At 48.2% G+C, this 19,132-nt stretch overlaps 1 protein-coding gene across 1 annotated transcript in view; it reads left to right on the top strand.

Annotated features, from left to right (window-relative positions):
* The window catches only part of STK32B (serine/threonine kinase 32B), a 366,748-nt gene that overhangs the window by 77,653 nt on the left and 269,963 nt on the right, over positions 1-19,132 (top strand). The window contains exon 2 of the mRNA XM_047799270.1: positions 15,408-15,463. Within this exon, the coding sequence (XP_047655226.1) occupies positions 15,408-15,463 (56 nt within the window). The remainder of the gene's footprint in view (positions 1-15,407; positions 15,464-19,132) is intronic.

The raw sequence follows: 19,132 nt of genomic DNA, 5'->3' as shown, positions 1-19,132 counted from the left end.
CTGCAGGGCTTCGGCAGTGGCAGTGGGCTTCCTCACAGAAGGTCCTGGAGGCCAGAGTCTGAGATCAAGGCTCGGGAGGGTGGTTCCTTCTGAAGCCGCCCTCCTCAGGTGTAGACGGCTGCCTTCTCCCCGCGCCCTCGTGTGGTCGTGTGGTCATTCCTCTGTGCATGTCTGTGTCCTTATCTCTTCTTGTAAGGACACCAGCGACAGGGGATTAGGGCCCATCCTAGGGACCTGATTTCACCTTAATCACCTCTAAATGTGCTGTTTCTAAATAAGTCCCATCTAAGCTCTAGGGAACCTCAGCAGGCGGATTCTGGGGAACACCAATCAGCCCCTAGCCATCGTCAGTCCTGTCACCACCCCCATCCCTCCGCCCGCCCACTGCCATTTATCAGCCCCCCAGTTTGTGCTGGGCTCTAGCCTGACTCTCTCCAGGCGTGAGCGCCTTCAGTTTTCACAGGGGTGGGGGGGCAGACCCCCGCTTTGCCTGCTCAAGCACGTACGTGTTCTCTCAGGCCCCGCTTCTGCCACAATGTCACAACCCCTCCAGTTTCTAGACCAGGGAAGCCGCCGTGTAGCCCACCCATTTGCAAACCAAGCTACCTCCTCTGAACTGGGGACTCTGGTGCTCTCACCGGGAAAAAGTCCTGAAGCCTTTGAGTTCGACAGGTCTGAGCAGGCAAAGGATTTCCCTTGTCACCAGCTGCCTCATCTGCCCTCGTCTTAAAGCCATCGGCACTTTCTGGGCTTTGGGGCATCCTGCAGCCATCGGAGGGGGTGGCCCTTCCGTCTCTGCCCCCACCCAAAGCCTCTGAGCTGCTTCTCCATTCTAGCTTTTGATGGGCAGATGGCTGGGACTCAGTTCGGTTTGTTGCTGCCCTGGGGCCTAAAATAGAATCCCGTTTCTGGGAAGCTCAGGAAGGAAAAACAAGATAAACAGATCTTCTAACCCCAGAGGGACCCTGCAGGCCACGGATATAAAGAGCGTCCGTCCCGGGAGGCTCCTGATCTCATCCTCGTTCTGGTTTGCGTTAGGCCAGTGAGGGAATAAGATTATGTGTGGGAGCCCACGTGGGTGTGCGTGCCTGTGTGCCTGGGTGCGTGTTTCAGGGGCCATCCCTCATCTCCAGCAGTTCCTGACAACGACCTCATCATTTATTTGGCCCTGTAGGAGGCGGAATTTTAAGACGGCCCCATATTGAACGGCCTGTCCCCCACTCCTGTGATTGTGTTACATTATATTGCAAAAAGGGGATTAGGTGGCTGGATCAAATCTAACCACAGGACTTCTCCAGCTGGCTACAGAAAGGGCAGTAAGAGAGATGTGAAGCCCAAGAAAGACTGCATGTACTTTTAGGAGCTTCCAGATTCTTAAGAGAACGCTCGGGGCACAGCTAGGAAGGAGACGGGACACCATCCTGTAACCACAAGGAACTGAATCCTGCCAACAGCGTTGATGAGTCAGGAAGCAGAGCCTGCCCCAGAACTTCCAATAAAAGCGGCCTGGCCAACTCCTTGATTTTGGCCTGAGACCCTCAGCAAGAGAACTCACTTTGTTTCCACTCAGATTTCTGAACCTCGGAGCTGTGGGCTAATCAGGGGGTGTTGTTTTAAGCTGGCAAGCGTGTGATATTTGTGACACAGCACAGTAAACCCATACAGGCCCTTTGTGTGTGTGTAGGATGGGTCTGGGCTGGGGACAGGGGACGTGGTGCTTCATGAGTCAGGCCCCTGGTCAGATGTGAGAATCCACACACCTGTGGAGGACCACAGCTGAGGGCCGAGGGCACTGGGGGCTGCTGGAGCAGCACTTGGTGGCTGGCAGGAGCGGTGGGCAAACCCAGGCCAGGGTGAGTGCTGGGGAGAGGACGCGGCGCTGGCTGTCCTGCCGCCTGACCCAGTGTGGCTTTTCTGAAGCAGTTGTGCCACATGGGGGCATCTTTGGGCTCTGGGCCATCCAGGGTACCCATCCCTGTCTTCTCTCTTCTACCTTCTGGCTCTGCTTCCACCCTGCCTGTTTGTCTTCTTCAAGGAGTCTGATTCCTCTTTCATAGTGGAAGTAGCAGCCCCTAAACTCCCTGCCCCAGACTCACTGATTTCACTGTGTCTGCAGATCTGCCTCCAGGCTGCCCTAGCTCTTCGTCGAACCTCACTGCAGGCCTGTCTTCTGTTCCCATCTGGACAAATTGATTGGTGGTCTGACTCCAGCCCTTCCTGCCCAAAGGCTCTTGACCCAGCTGTTTCCTGGTCCGTGGATGTCAGGTGGCTTCGGGACCACTTATTGAAAGGCTGTCCTCCTCCATTGACTTGCACATTTGTCAAAAATCAGGAGATGGAGGAGTTCCCATTATGGCTCAGTGGGTTAGAACCCTACTAGTCTCCATGAGGATGCGGGTTCCATCCGTGGCCTCACTCAGTGGGTTAAGGATCCAGCATTGCCGTGAGCTGTAGTGCAGCTTATAGACATGGCTTGGATCCCGTGTTGCTGTGGCTCTGGCGCTGGCCGGCAGCTGCAGCTCCGATTAGACCCCTAGCCTGGGAACCTCCATGTGCCACAGGTGGGGACGTACCCCACCCCGAAAAAAAAAATCAGGAGATGGATAGATAGTGTGGTTTCCAGGAGAAATGGTCATGGTCTTGGTGACACAGAATTTCTCTTTGAATCACCGTGTTGAGAGCCGGAACTGGCATGGGTATCACTTTCTGCCCAGGGCTGCACAGCTGGAAGCTGGTTTGGGAAATAACCAAGCCTGCCTCTCCCAGAGCTGGTGCTGCTTTCCCAGAGTCAGAACTCTGATTCCGCTCTACCAGAATGAAGAGCCAAATAATGCAGTCTTGCTTTCAAAGTACCTTTTGGTTTCTACACTCACACAGATGCAGGTGTACACACAGGTGTGGATATACAGGTGCACATGAGGGTGGGCTCATTTATGTGATCATTCATTCATCCATCTGGTCATCCTTTATGGGACCTTTCCTCTGGGACCCTTGCTGTTCTGGGTGTACTGGGTTGGTTAGTGTCCTTCCAGATTGATGCCCACCTGGAACCTGAGATGTGACCTTCATTGGAAAGAGAGTCTTTGCAAATATAAGCAGTTAGGATGGCCAGTAGGCACCTGGAAAGATGCTCACCATCCTGATTATTAGAGAAATGCAAATCAAAGCTACAGTGAGGTACCGCCTCTCACTGGTCAGAATGGCCATCCTTAATAAGTCCACAAAGAACAAATGCTGGAGAGGGTGTGGAGAAAAGGGGACCTTCCTACACTGTGGGTGGGAATGTAAATTGGTACAACTGCTGTGGGAAACAGGTTTGGAGCTTCCTCAGAAAACTAAAAATAGAGCTAACGTGATTCGGCAATCCCACTCCGGGGCATATGTCCTGACAAAACTATAATTTGAAAAGACACATGTACCCCAGGGTTCTTTGCAGCACTATTCACAACAGCCAAGACATGGAAACAACCTAAAATGTCCATTGACAGATGAATGGATTAAGAAGATGTGGTACATGTACACAATGGAATATTACACAGCCATGAAAAGGGTGAAATAACGCCATTTGCAGCAACATGGATGCAACTAGAAATTCTCACACTAAGTGAAGTAAGTCAGAAAGAGAAAGACAAATACCATATGATATCTCCTATATGTGCAATCTAAAATATGGCACAAATCAACCTATCTACAAAACGGAAACTGATCACAAACAGGGAGAGCAGACTTGTGGTTGCCAAGGGGGAGGAGGGAGGGAGTGGGATATTGTTTTAAGCCCCTCCATTTGTGGTTCTTTGTTACAGCAGCTCCAGGAAACCAATACACGGGCCATAGAGGAGGCAGAGGGATCTGAGACGGTCTTTGCTTTCAAGGAATTGTTAGCTTGTCTTTCCTCTCTTTTTCTTTCAAGCATATATTTGACACTTTCCTTATCATAGAATCCACATTTCCACCAGCCTCCAAATTAGCTTCTGTCCTGAGATTATTGCCATACCGTCTTCCTGTATGAATTGGCCATGTGACTTCTTAAATGCTTATAGATTCAGTGTTTTTGCTGATAAGGGTGTAGAGTGAGAAAAAAAGGCTTTTGGTCTTTATGAAAACACATTTATCAACTAGAAAACAAAACATTTTTAATGCGGCTAAAAGAAGCGGTGCAGCTCCGTGGAGCAAACACTGGTTGTCTGGGGATATGTGAAAAGTCGGTACAGAATGACTGGTCCAGCTCTGGCCCTGACCAGCCAGAGCGGATGCTGGCCAGGAGGTGCATCAGAGCGTCCAGCTGAGCATTAGCCCTGGATGTGGCTGAGGATGAGACCTACCCCTTAGGGCAGAGGCACCACACATGAGTAAGGGGAGCTCTGTGCAAAGATGTCTCACCCAGGCCCTGAGGACAAGCATAGCCCTGCGGACAGGGTGCGGTAGCCGTTTCCAGGGCACAACTCGTTACCTTCAGCACCTGGAGTGAATGTTTCTACGTGCTTCCTCCGTGCAGCCACTCTTTCTGGGTGGGAAGGTGTCCATTCCAATGCCCCAGAGTCTGTGGCCCTTGAATCAGTAGGTTACCTGGTGAGGGAGGAAGCCACACACCTGGATAGTCGTGTCCATCATTCCTGGGGAGGGGAGAGCATTTTATTTATTCATTTATTAATTCTTTAAGAACTTTTTTTTTAGGGCCATACCTGCGGCATATGGAGGTTCCCAGGCTAAGGGACAAATTGGAACTACAGCAACGTGGGATCTGAGCTGCGTCTGTGACCTACACCTCAGCTCACGGTAACACCGGGTCCTCAACCCACTGAGCGAGGCCAGGGATCGAACCTGCAACCCCATGGTTACTAGTTGGATTCATTTCCGCTGCGCCACAACAGGAACTCCTAAAAACATTTTCCATTGAAGTATAGCTGATTTACAACGTTGTGTTAGTTACAGTTGCACAGCAAAGTGATTGAGTTACACGTACCCATGTATCTATTCTTTTTCAGATTCTTTTCCCGTTCGGGTTATTACAAGATGTTTAATATCATTCCCTAGGCTCTACAGTAGGTCTTTGCCATTTACTTATTTTATATATGCTAGTGGGCATATGTTAACCCCAAATTCCTAATTCATCCTGCCCCCTCTTACCTTTTCGGTAATTGTAAGTTTGTTTTCTCTGTATGTGTGTCTGTTTTGTAAATAACTTCATTTGTATCATGTTTTTAGGTTCCACTTATAAGTGATATCGTATTTGTCTTTCTGTTTTAGGATGATAATCTCTGGGTCCACCTGCGTTGCTGCAAATGGCATTATTTCATTCTTTTTATGGCTGAATAATATTCCACCGCATGTATGCACCACGTCTTCTTGGTCCATTCCTCTGTTGATGGCACTTAAGTAGCTTCCATGTCTTGACTGTAATATTACTGCAATGAACAGAGGGGCGTGTGCAGCTTTTCAAATTATGGTTTTCTCTGGAAACCCTATGATCCCGCCCAGGAGGAGGATTGCTGGATCCCATGGTAGTTTGATTTTTAGTTTTTTAGGGAACTTCCATACTCTACAAAGTAGGCAGGCATCCCAGCCCATGAGGAATCAGCATTCAACATGGGGGTGCAGGCAGTGAACAGGTCAGCAAGGGAACAATGGAATATTTCAGTTTGTGGGCGTGACTAGGAAGGAGTTTTTTGTTGTTGTTGTTGTTTTTGCTTTTTAGGGCCGCACCTGCAGCATATGGAAGTTCCCAGGCTAGGCGCTGAATCTAAGCTACAGCTACCGGCCTGCACCCCAGCCACAGCAACACCGGATCCAAGCTGCATCTGTGACCTACACCACAGCTCACAGCAATGCCAAATCCTTAACCCACTGAGCGAGGCCAGGGATCAAATCTGCAACCTCATATCCTAGTCAGGTTCCTTAACCACTGAGTCCCAAAGGGAACTCCAGGAAGGAGATTAAATGGTGATAAGTAGGGAGGACCGAGGGGGAGCTCCCCCAAGCAGGGTGCTCAGGGAGGACCTCTCACTTCTCCAGGGAGGAGAGACCTGAGCCTGGGAAGCAGCTGGCGGCGGGGCAAACCAGGGCCAAGCATTCCAGGCAGAGGAACAGTAGGACAGCCCCTGGGAGCTGATGGGTGCTGAGGGAAGGGGGTGGGCACGGGGAGGCTTGGACAGAGGCTCGGTCAAGTCCTTCCGGGTCATGGTGAGAAGCTTGATTATGTTACCTGTGCGGCCAGACTCTACTGGAGACTCTTCATAGTACTTGAGTTGTAGGCTCTGCAGATGGTGAGCAGACTCAGGCCCTGGGGCTGAGAGCTGAATGGACAGAAAGGGTGTTCCTTTGTCAGACCTGCCATGGTCCCATCTGCAGTCCTAAATAACCCCTTACTGAAACCTGAGTCCCTGGCAGGCTGAGTCCTGGGGACTAAATGGCCCAGTGAACAAGGGAAGCGGACACTCTTGGGGGCTGTGCTTTTCCCCCCAAAGCTCCTAGTGAGGCCAGCACGTCCCTGCCCTGTAGAAATGTCTAGTGCTCTGGTGGATTGATAACCCCCCCAACCCCACTCTGCTCGTCCTTTCTGCTCATCCCTCGGTCCTGCTGCTCCAGGACCTCATCCTGCCGTCTCATGCCACTGGGTGCCTGTTCTTCTTGTCGCTTTTCCTGGCATCCGTCTTTCCTTTCCTCATCTCCTGGAGAACTCTTGTTACTCCTCAAACTCACGCTCAGGGTCTCGTTCTTTTGAAAACTTTCCCTGACTGTCCCTGCAGGATAGGGTGGGTCCCTCTCAGGGACGTTGGTCACCAGCACCCTGCTTCATTCCGAGGATGGAAGCAGAGGCTGGGGTGATGGGGGGGCCATCAGCCAAGGAATGCGGGCGCCCTCTAGGATCTGGAAAAGACAAGGAGAGGGATTATTCCCTAGAGCCTCCAGGAGGAACCCAGCCTGTTGTGACCCTGATTTTAGTCCGGTGAGACCTGCGTCAGACTTCTGACTTCCAGGGCTCTAATAAATTTGTATTGTTTAAGCCACTATGCAGCTTAATTTGTTATAGCAGCACGAGGACACTAATGCATGTGAATTTTTTTTTTTTTTCTGCATAGAACTTCCCACTTCCTACTGTTGAGATATAGATGGATGGGTTATTTGCTTCCTTGCACTGGAAGGTCAGCGCCATGGATGGAGGCTCCTTGGGTGTTCTGCTCACTGCTAGGTCCCAGTACCCGGATCAGGACCTGGCACACGGCACGCATTCATTGTCGCTTTGACAAGCACGTCTCCGTCCCCTCAGTAGTGCTTTTTTTTTTCACCCAATAAGTATTTGTTGAATGAGTGACTCATAGAAGCATTTCATGCTGATGCCTGCTGCATCTGGGTGGTCCCTCCTTCCTACACGGAGGTCAGTTATGTCCTGCAAAGAAGGGGATCTCATTTCCCAGGCCCTGGAGAGCCCCCTTCCTGATCTCCACCTCACTGCAGAGTTCATTCTATGTTCAGTTATTTTTTTTTTTTTTTTGTCTTTTTGGGGCCACACCCATGGCATATGGAAGTTCCCAGGCTGGGGGTCGAATCGGAGCTGCAGCTGCCAGCTTATGCCACAGCCACAGCCATGTCAGATCCAAGCCGTGTCTGCAAACTGCACCACAGATCATGGCAAAGCCAGATCCTTAACCCACTGGGTGAGGCCAGGGATCGAACCCTCATCATCCTCGTGGATCCTCCTACTAGGGTTCATTATCGCCGAGCCACAACAGGAACTCCCTGTGTTGGGTGATCTTGACTGCATACCCCCCTGAGCTACCTGTCGAGGTACCCACGATTCAGGGATGAACAGGGCTCAGCCCCATTCTCACAGAGTCCCCTGGATACGTACGTGCTAAAATACCAAACCCAAACCAAATAACCGCCAGCATTGTGTGCTGATTACAGACTTGTCTTATCCTGAGAAGAATTCCATCATATGAGCGTTACCTCATTTGAGAGATGAACAGACATGTTCTTGAGATGCTAAGTGGCCAGGCTGAGAGTCCACGGCTGCAGCAGGGGTTTGAGTAGATACTTTCCAGGGTGGCTTCCCTTGGCTGAGTCAGCCTTCTGCTCTGTCACTGCCCGGGACCCTCACCCAGACTTGCGGAGGTGAGCATCACTACCCCCATTTTCCTGACGGCAACATCGAGGCCAAGGACAGTCATTATTTCCTCAGGTTCACAGTGACAAGAATGGTGGGGTTAGGTTTAAACGAGCTGTGTGGGGCACCAAACCCTTTCGCCTCTGGCCCTTACCACCTCCCAACCTGATGGGCTTTCCCCACGGGGGTCCAGGGACCAACCCCTCAAGCACTGATGGGATCAGACAGGAAACAGAGATGCATGAACTGGGCAGGCATGGACCACGGTGACTCAGAGAGGAGACCAGAGGGTCAGTTTTGGCAGATCTTGCAGGTTTTGAAATGATATCAGAATTCACTATTTGGGGGTGAAATTTCCTATCCGTGCATGACCAGCCCCAGTGCAGTGGTACATGGAATAAGCTCCAAGTTTCAGCTTTTTAGGGAGGCGGGAAAGGGGGACACTTCCTTGCTTTCTTTGCTTGATGTCTTTTTACAGCATATCGATTGGGGTTTACTTTCCATTAGAGATTGTTTAAAGAGTAACTAGCTGTCTTGGAGTTCCCGTGGTGGCGCAGTGGTTAACGAATCCGACTAGGAACCATGAGGTTGCGGGTTCCATCCCTGGCCTCGCTCAGTGGGTAAGGATCCGGCGTTGCCGTGAGCTGTGGTGTGGGTCACAGATGCTGCTTGGATCCCGCGTTGCTGTGGCTGTGGTGTAGGTGGCAGCTGCAGCTCCGATTCGACCCCTAGCCTGGGAACCTCCATATGCCACGGGAGCGGCCCTAGAAAAGGCAAAAAGACAAAACAAAAACAAAAACAAAAACAAAACCCCAAAAACAAGAGTAGCTAGCTGTCTTGAAAATTCACACTTGGCTCTCTGAATAAACCACTTCATGCACCCTGCATGTTGGAAGAGTGCTATGAAATTCATTAGAAATAATTGCCCTGATGGAAATGAGAAAAAAGAAAGCCCACTGGCTCATAGGATAGAACAACCCAATTTACCAAGTGTGATAATTAGCATCAATAACTAATAGGCACGAATGTGGTTCTAGCTTTATCACCCATGCAATGTTTGGCCGTGATTTAATCCGATTAGTGTTGTGCCGTCAGGGTGAAAAGTGGGGAAAAGCTGCTCATACTGAATCATAATGATAATAATACCTAATGTTGGTGGGCGTTGCTTCAAGACCAGCACTGCTCTAAATACTTTACCTGCACCTGGAGTTCCTGTCGTGGCTCAGCGGTTAGCAAACCCCACTAGCATCCATGAGGATGCAGGTTTGATCCCTGGTCTTGCTTAGTGGCTTAAAGGATCCGGCATTGCTTTGGCTGTGCTGTGGGCTGGCAGCTCCGGCTCCGATTCCACTCCTAGCTTGGGAACCTCCGCATGCCACAGGTGCGGCCCTAAACAAACAAACAAAAAAAGCCAAAAAAGACAAAAAAAAACCCAAAAATCTTTACCTCCATTGATTCATTTCAAATTTATGACAACCTTACACATTTTATAAGTGAAGAGACTGAGGCCCAGAGAAGTGACTTCTCCAAGGTCACCCAGCTGGTGAGTGGTAAAGCCAGAATTCAGATCCAGACAGCTTGGTTCCTGTGTTTATACCCTAGACAACCGTTGTTCTTCTGCACTTCAGTAAAATCACAATGAGGCTGGAAATTCAACAATAAAATAGTTAGCGTTTACTAAGCTCCTTCTATGTGGCTGTCTTGGTATAGCAGAGGGGCAGTGCTGCTTTTGGCAGTGGCAGATCTGACCCGTGGTGACTTGGACAAATAAGATTATTTTGTTCTTTTTTCTAATAGAATCAGAAGTCCAGAGGTAGGCGATTGCTGGCATGGCTCCAGAGACTCAACAACAGGGAGTGGCCGCTGTGCCCAGGCCTTCGCCTTTTGCTTGTGCTTGCTGTCTCATAGCCACAGGATGGCTGCTGTAGCTCCAGACATCAAAATCCACATTCATGGATGAGGAACAGGTAGAAGATTCAGGCGCTACTCCAGCTGTAACTATTTTTATCAGGAAAATATGCTTTCCAAGAAACATCCCCATTAATCTCCTGCTTAGATCTCATTGACTGGACCTGTGTCACAAGATCACTGGCGGCTGCATGGGACCGTGGGGAACAGAATTGTCCCGTGGACAATCAGTGTCACCTGGGAACTTGTTAGAAATGCAGACTCCCCCCTGCCGCCCCCGAAACTCAGGAGGGGACCCACAATGTATCTTTTTTTTTTTTTTTTTTTGCTATTTCTTTGGGCCGCTCTCACGGCACATGGAGGTTCCCAGGCCAGGGGTCGAATCGGAGCTGTAGCCACCGGCCTACGCCAGAGCCACAGCAACGCGGGATCCAAGCCGCGTCTGCAACCTACACCACAGCTCACGGCAACGCCGGATCCTTAACCCACTGAGCAAGGGCAGGGACCGAACCCGCAACCTCATGATTCCTAGTCGGATTCGTTAACCACTGCGCCACGACGGGAGCTCCCCACAATGTATCTTAACAAGCCTCCGGGGAATCCCGATGAACCCATTGAATTGGACCCATTGTGGCTCATTGCCTGGGACTGGCCACACTGCCCCCTAACAGACCCGAGGTCTCCTTATCAATGAGGAAGGGAGAGTTGGGCCTGGCTGGGCAGATGACCAGTTATTTAACGGCTCCCGTGTCATTGCAGTGTCCATGTGACAACCTCCGGGTCGTGTCACTGCTCTCGTGGCTTCGGGTGACGTCCCTGCCACCCCTTGGCTTGGCCTTTGGCCAGTCACATGCCACCTGTTTCCACTGTAGCAGCACACTCGTTGCAGCATCACCTGTGGCAACCCTGTCTCAGTGTCAGGTGATCTGAACAGATGCTGCTTTTCAGGAATTCCCCTCCCTGTCCCCTGCCAGCTCTGGCTGTGCTTGCGACTTTTTCAGGCAGGACAGTTTGAGGATCTAGAAACCCACAGGTGACCAATGGTCCCTGTTTTCCCAGGACTCTGGGGTTCTGGGGGATGCAGGCCTTCTGTGCTAAGATCAGGAAGATTCTGGAGAAACCAGGAAAAGACGGTCACCCTAGGTCACTCTAGGTCACCCACTCATTAACACTTCTACAACCTCAGCCAATTCCCCTTGCTCTGAGCCAACAGCCCTATGTGACAGTGTGATTTCTAGAAACTGCCTTTGGCCGTGTGCTCTCATTGACTGAAGCCATTTCAGTCTGCTTATCAGCCAAGTGTAAGCCCTTCCGTCACAGTGGATTTGGGGAGGCGCTGTTACGTTGAGTCTCAGTGGCCCAGGTCCAGGAGGAGCCAAGTAACTGGAAAACACAGGCCATGTGCACGGTCATTGAAACCCAAACCAGTCCAATAAGCAGATAAACATTCAGTGAGTACCTGGAGTTCCTGTCATGGCTCAGCAGAAACAAATCTCACTGGCATCCATGAGGACGCAGGTTCGATCCCTGGCCTTGCTCAGTGGGTTAAGGATCTGGCGTTGCTGTGGGCTGTGGTGTGGGTCACAGATGTGGCTCTGATCTCACGTTGTTGTGGCTGTGGTGTAGGCCGGCAGCCTTAGCTCCAATTGGACCCCTAGCCTGGAAACCTCCATATGCCACAGGTGCAGGCCTAAAAAGACAAAAAAAAAAAAAAAAACCAGTAAGTACCTATTTGCCCCTTGCACGATGTCAGACCCCCACCCGTGAACACTCCTTTCACGGGGGTGGGGATGAATAAGAAGATTTTCAACATCCTAGTCCTAAGAATTAACATAACAATAGCGTTTGGCTTTTGCCAAGTTGCTAGGTAATTGATACACCTTCCAGTTATGAGATAAGACAAAAGAGGAGGCCCGTGGAGAGCTGAGCCTTACCTCTGGAAGGGGTTGAGGAGTGAGACCCAGGACAGCAGCAGTGGGCCCCTGAGGCTGAAGCCCCCAATCAGCCAGGCTCGCCCTCCTGTTCAGCAACCACTCTGGATCCCGCTTCCTCTGCGCACGAGGCCTGGCCTTGAAAAGCTTCTGGCAAGAAGGAGCAGAGGGAAAGCTTAGTCCCCAAAGACAGATTCCCGAGAAAGAGCAGGACAAGCAGAAAGACAGCGGGGCAGGTCCTTTTTCCGGTTCAGACCCCCACATCGCCTTTGATGGGGCACGAGGCCAAGGGTGTCTGGTGAGGTATCCTTCGCAGAAGAACCCAGCAGAGCGGGAGTTTGCTCTCCATCCCCGACACACACAGCTAAGGCTCGCTGTGTGCCAGCCCTGTTCTGTCCCCTTATGGAAGGAAGGCACCATCGCTCCCATTTTACAGGTGGGGTGAGGCACACAGAGGCCAAGTGACTCATCCAAGGTCACTGGCAGAGCTGGGCTATGGCCCTAGGCAGTCTGACTCCAGGCTGGGTTCTTCAGACCCCTGGACCAGAGTCTGCAGACAGCTGAGTGATTGCCCTCAGGGGTTGTGTGATTTGTTGGGAGTGGGGAAAAGCATCATGAGACAGAGAGCCCGCAGGCCCTGTGTCAAAGGCCAGGTAGCTTTCCCCGAAGTGCAGGGTATCCCAAAGCTTTCCAGGCAGTTAAATAATAGCAGAGATGTGGTGGCCTGGAGCTACATGGGGCCTTCTGGGAAGTGGTGATGGCAGCCTGGTGCTGCGTGGAACCTTCTGGGAAGTGGTGATGCTGATTGCTGATTGGGAGGGGGTGGCAAATGCCCCTGGGGGCTCATGATAGTTGTCACACGACTAGTGTAGCCCAAGCCCCTAGCTTTTCTCTCCTCCCTTGATCTCTGCTGAGTGGGGAAGAGGTGAGCATACTGCATTTTCTTTGTTTGTTTGTTTTTTCTAGGGCTGCTCCCACGGCATATGGAGGTTCCCAGACTAGGGGTCTAATCAGAGCTGTTGCCACCGGCCTAACGCCAGGGCCACAGCAACGCGGGATCTGAGCTGCGTCTGCGACCTACACCACAGCTCATGGCAACGCCGGATCCTTAACCCACTGAGCAATGCCGGGGATTGAACCTGCAACCTCACGGTTCCTAGTCGGATTTGTTAACCACTGCGCCACGACGGGAACTCCCGGCATTTCTTTTCCTGGCAAGTTATGCTCAAAGGAAACCAATCTAGGTCAAAGGAACAAGGTTCTGCTAAGTTAACCCGTCTCTATGCTAAGCACGTCAGGTGTGAGCTGGCACCCTGGAGGCTGACTTTGGCTTGGTGGGAACACAGTTCAACCCAGGTATCCTCCATGGCATTAAGTGAGCTAATTGTAAGCATTCACCTCCCCACATCCTCACCCACAACGTCGTGAACTAGTCAAGTCACTTCATCTTTTGTAAATAGCGTGTCTTTCCTTGTTATTGGAAACTGGCTGTAATTCAACCTCATTTGGAAATATTTACCGAACACTCATTATGTACCAGGAGTTGTGTTTGGCACCGTGAATGCGATCTGCTTTCTCTCGTTCCTTTGGTTGGTGAATATTTGTCAAATGTGACTGTGCACTAACCCCTTGCTGGCTGCAGGATACAGTAGAAAAACCAATGTGGCCTTTGACCTCGGGGAGCTTGGAGTCCAGTTGGGGGGACAATGAGCTGAATCAAATGCATGTGCAATGACACAGAGTGAGGTATTGGCGGAAAGTCCCATGGTGCCATCACGGTGTACAGGATGGGAGCAGACTTAGGCTGGACACAGAGCGCCCCCTTCTCTGGATGCAGAAGAGCGAAGAGGAAGCAGAGCTAGCAGGGGTAGAACCCAGGCAAGAGCACGGAAGGCAAAGGAATGGCTGCTCAAAGCCCAGGAAGAAAGATGGTCTGTCTGCAGCTCGGCGGGTGTGGGGAGTGTGGTGGAAGATGAAGCAGGGGAGGTGGCAGAGGACGTACCGGGTATGGCCTTGTATCATTTGTATCATTTTTTAGAGTCCTCGTATAAGTGATATATGACATTTGTCTTTGACTTACTTCACTTAGTACGAACATCTCTAGGTCCATCCATGTTATTGCAGATGACGTTATTTCATTCTTTTTTATGGCTGAGTAGTATTCCACATCTTAATCCATTTATCTGTTGATAGGCATTTAGGTTGCATCATGTCTTGGCTATTGTACATAGTGTTTCAGTGAACATTGGGAGGCATGTATCTTTCTGAATTAGAGTTTTCCTCTTTTCTGGATATATGCCCAGGAGTGGGATTGCAGGATCATATTGTGGTTCTAGTTTTAGTTTTTTAAGGAGGCGCTATACTTTTCTCCATAGTGGCCGCACCGATTTATATTCCCACCAACAGTGCAGGAGGGTTCACTTGTCTTCACACCCTCTCCTGGTCCTGTTTTGGACCCGTTGAGTTCATGGGGGCTCCAAACCCTCCAGGAGTTGCTGTGGGGGAGGCATCAATCTGTACCCACAGCCTGGAAAGTCATTGGCCATTAGGTGGTGACTGAAGTCTTGGGAGCCAGTGAGGGGGGGAAGGTCATAGGATGGAGGCTTGATGGGCATCCCGTGTTTAATGGCTGGAGGATGAAGCTGAATGTGCAGAAGGGCTGATGCATGAATTGGAAAACAGAAGGTGCACCTCTGTTGAAGCCAAGTAGGTGTTTCAAATATGAGAAAGTGGGCACGTAAAAGGGGGCAGAAAAGTGTCCAGTGGATTGAGCGGCTTGGCCATACCTTGTCAGCCTGCCGTGCTGTAGGGCTGCGGCGGAGGTCGTACTAGAGAAGACAATAGAAATAGCAAGAATGGGGAGCCCCATCCAGAAACACGAAGAGGAAGCGTGAGACCAGGCAGTACCAGGCAGAGGGTGTGAGATCATCATTCTCCCGGGTCCCCAAACCAGGGGTTAGACAGATGTCCAAGCAGAAAAGGACCATGATGTGGTCATGTCACTTGGGGGTTCAGAGGTTCCATAATGGAGGCGGGACTAAGTCCTTAGACCCTGGGACAGGTGAGCTGAAATCTGCATGTGTAAGGTAAGAGTGCCTGGTGGACAAGACGAGGATAAAAGTAGTGAAGGGTCCTCGTGGCAGAGGGAACGACAGCAGGCACAAGAATTTGATAATCCAAGTATCCAGATTTTTCTCTGTCATCCCTTTTCTTGGGCTTAGACGATGTATCTCTTTCTCTATACACATTGGTGAGGTTTTAACTGCCAAATATATATGTTGGTGAGGGGATGGGGTATGCTGAGATGTGTCCGTTCAGTGGTGGCATGCCGACACGGCAAACATCATGCAATAAACCAGAGCCATTTAGAATAAATGGGCAGGTATGCAGGGAAGGACTTTCGAGAACCAATACCAGGTTCGATGCATCTGACTTGTTTCTTTTTTTTTCTCTTTCTTTTCTAGTTAACTTTGACCATTTTCAGATTCTGCGGGCCATTGGTAAAGGGAGTTTTGGAAAGGTAAGGATGATGGATTTTTAAAAATTTCGTCAATCACATATAAAAATCCGCTGACTGTGTTTACGCGTATGTGCATGTTAGGGTGTTTGTTTTTATTTGGTTGCTGGGCACTGGGAATTTCCTATTCGACAGAAAGATGTGAATTTGGCAAATTTGAGATGGGAAAGGAAGTCTGAACTGTTTCCTTTGGATACGCTGTAATTTCATTCTGAAAATTAAATTACCGCGGCAGCCCTGCTTTAGGTGAATTACAATGGTAATTATTTCAAGATTGCTAATGCTAGTTCTTTCATGAGGATCAAAATAAGGAAAGTGGAAAAAAAAAAAACACAGAAATTTATGTGATGGCCCGCAGCAGCTCTTTCCTGCAATGTTGGCTTTTTATTTTAAAAAATTTTTGTGGAAAGAATACTCAACATACTCAACTATCCACTTTAATTTTGAAGCGTGCTAGAAATATATTGTTGACTAGAGGTACAACGCAGTGTGGCAGCGTTCTAGAGCTTATTTGCCTTGCCTGACCAAAGCTTTATGGCCATTAGTTAATAATTCCCCATGCCCCATCCTCTTGGTCCCTGGCACTGAGCATTTCATTTTTTTTTTTTTTTTGGTTCTATGAATTTAACTTTCCTTCCTTCCTTCCTTCTTCTTCTTTTTTTTTTTTTTGCTTTTTTAGGGCCGCACCAGTGACATATGGAAGTGCCCAGGCTAGGGGTGAAATCAGAGCTGTAGTTGCCCGCCTACACCACAACCACAACAATGCCAGATCCAAGCCACATCTGTACCCTACACCATAGCTCATGGCAATGCCAGATCCTTAACCCGCTGAGCAAGTCCAGGGGTTGAACCCACCTCCTCATGGATACTAGTTGGGTTCATTACTCTGAGCCACAAAGGGAACTCCGAATTTAACTATTTTAGATGCCTCGTATACATGGAATCGTGCAGTATTTATCGTTCTGTGACTGGCTTACTTCACTCGGTGAGATGTTCTCAAGATGTATCCATGCTGTTGCATCTAACAGAATGTCTTGCTTTTTTCCTGGAAACTGAAGAGTATTCCCTGGTACCTAGATACTGCATTTCTTTATCCAGTCATTTGTTGATGGACATGTAGGTTGTTACTGCATCTTGGCTAAAGTGAACAGTGCGGCAGTGAACCTAGGAGTGCGTGTTCTCTTGAGTCCAATTCTTTTGGTGAAACACTCAGAAGTGGGGTTGCTGGATCACATCATATGGTAGTTCTATTTTGTAATATTTTTGAGGACTCTCCGTACTGTTTTTCACACTATGCAAGGGCTCCGGTGTCTCCTCATTCCTCACCATCATTCGTTGTCTTTTTTTTTTTTTTTTTTACAGTGGGCGTCCTGTCAGATGTGAGGTGCTATTTCATTGGGATTTTGATTTACCTTTTCTCTGGTTATTAATAATGTTGAGCAAGTTTTCATATACCTCTTAGCCATTTGTGTGTTTTCCTTGGAGAAATGTCTATTCAAGTCTGTAGCCATTTTAAAATGAGGTTATTTAGGGCTTTTTGTTTGTTTTTGTATTGTTGAATGTAGGAGTTACTTACATATTTTGGATATTAACTCCTTATCAGATATATGGGTTGCAAATATGTTCCCTCTTTCTATAGGTCACCTTTGCACTCTTGATCATTTGCTGTGCAGAAGCTTTATAGTCGAATGTAGTCTCACCTGCTTATTTTTGTTATCTGGGCTTTTGGTGTCATGTATTTGAAATCATTGCAAAGACCAATGTCCTGGAGCTTTTTCCTTATATTTTCTTCTAGGAGGTTTGAAGAAAATTTTATATCTTAGCATTTAAATCTTCAAACCATTTTGAGTTGATTTTTTTTTTTTTTGGCTTCCTAGGGCCTCACCTGTGGCACATGGAAGTTCCCAGGCTAAGGTTCAAATCAGAGCCACAGCTGCTGTCCTATGCCACAGTCACAGCAACGTGGGATCCAAGCCATGTCTGTGACCTACACCACAGCTCAAGGCAGTGCCAGATCCTTAATCCACTGAGTGAGGCCAGGAATCAAACCCACATCCTCATGGATACTAATTAACCTGCTGAGTCACACCAGGAACTCCCATTTTGAATTGATTTGTTTGTGTATGGTGTGAGATAAGGGTCCAGTTTCATCTTTTTGCATAGGGGTATCCAATTTTCCCAACATTCTTTGTTTGAAAAGACTCATTGAACATTTTTAGGCACTCTGGTCAAGCTTCAGTTGACCATATATGTATAGATTTATTTCTGGCTTTCTGTTTGATTTCATTGGTCTGTATGTTAATCTTTAGGCCAGTACCATGCTGTTCTGATTACTGTAACTTTGTAGCATAATTTGAAACAAGGAAGTGTGATGCTACCAGTTTTGTTTTTGCTTAGGATAGATTTGGCTATTTGTGGTCTTTTGGAGTGGCATATGAATTAGAATTATTTTTCTATTTCTTCTTCAAAAAAATGCATTGGGATATTGATGGGGGTTATATTGGATCCATAGATAGATTTGGGTAGTATGGACATTTTGACAATATAAAGTATTCCAATCCATGAAAAAGATGCCTTTCCATTTGTTTCTGTCTTGTTTAATTTTTTTTTAATTGATGTTTTGTAGTTTTCAATATCAATGTTTTTTACTTCCTTAGTTATGTTTATTCCTAAGTGTTTTATTCTTTTCTGGTTCTATGAGGGGATTCTTTCCCAAATGTTCTTTTCAGATAGTGCATTGTTAGTATATGGAAACATAGCTGATTTTTGTATGTCGATGGTGCATCCTGGGAATTTACTGAATTAATTTGTTAGTCCTATTTTTTATGGCACGTTTAGGATTTTTTTTTATATAAGATCATGTCATTTGCAAACAGGGACTCTATTACTTCTTCCTTGATGATTTGGATGCCTTTTATTTCTTTTTCTTAACTGATTACTTTAGCTAGAATTTCTAGTCTATGTTGAATAGAAATGGTGAGGAGGGCATTCCTGCTTTGCTCCTGATCTTAGAGGGAATTCTTTGTGTTTTCCAACACTGAATATAATGTTAGCTGTGGCCTTTTCATATGTGCCTTTGTTATATTGTGTTAATTTCCTCCTGTTCCTTGTGTATTGATTTTTTTTTTGTTTAAATCATGAAAGGGTGTTGCATTTTTTGTCCAGTGCATTTTCTGCCTCCATTGAGACAATCATGTGATTTTTTATCCTTATTCTCTTAATTTGCTGTTATCACATTAATTGACTGTCATTTGTTGAACCATCTTTACATCCCAGGAATAAATCCCACTTTTTTTTGTCTTTTATCCTTTTAGGGCTGCACCCACACTATATGGTGGTTCCCAGGCTAGGGGTTGAGTCAGAGCTGTAGCTGATTCATTTCTCTTGGGTAAATATCTAGGATTGAAGTTGGATAAAGAGTAGGTTTTTGTTTAGTTTTGTTGAAATAAGTAAAAAGGTTGTCCATCATGGTTATACCACTTCATACTCCTACTAAGAGTTCATTTTTTTTTTTTTTTTTTTTTTTTTTTTTTGCCGTTTGTCTATTCAGGGCCGCACCCACAGCATATGGAAGTTCTCAGGCTAGGGGTTGAATCAGAGCTACAGCCACCGGCCTACACCACAGCCACAGCAATGCCAGATCTGAGCTGCATCTGTGACCTACACCACAGC

The sequence above is a fragment of the Phacochoerus africanus genome, chromosome 10, assembly GCF_016906955.1.
Source record: "Phacochoerus africanus isolate WHEZ1 chromosome 10, ROS_Pafr_v1, whole genome shotgun sequence".
Taxonomy (NCBI): Eukaryota; Metazoa; Chordata; class Mammalia; order Artiodactyla; family Suidae; genus Phacochoerus; species Phacochoerus africanus.
The sequence above is the reverse complement of the archived record's forward strand: the minus strand, read 5'-3'. Positions and strand labels throughout refer to the sequence as shown.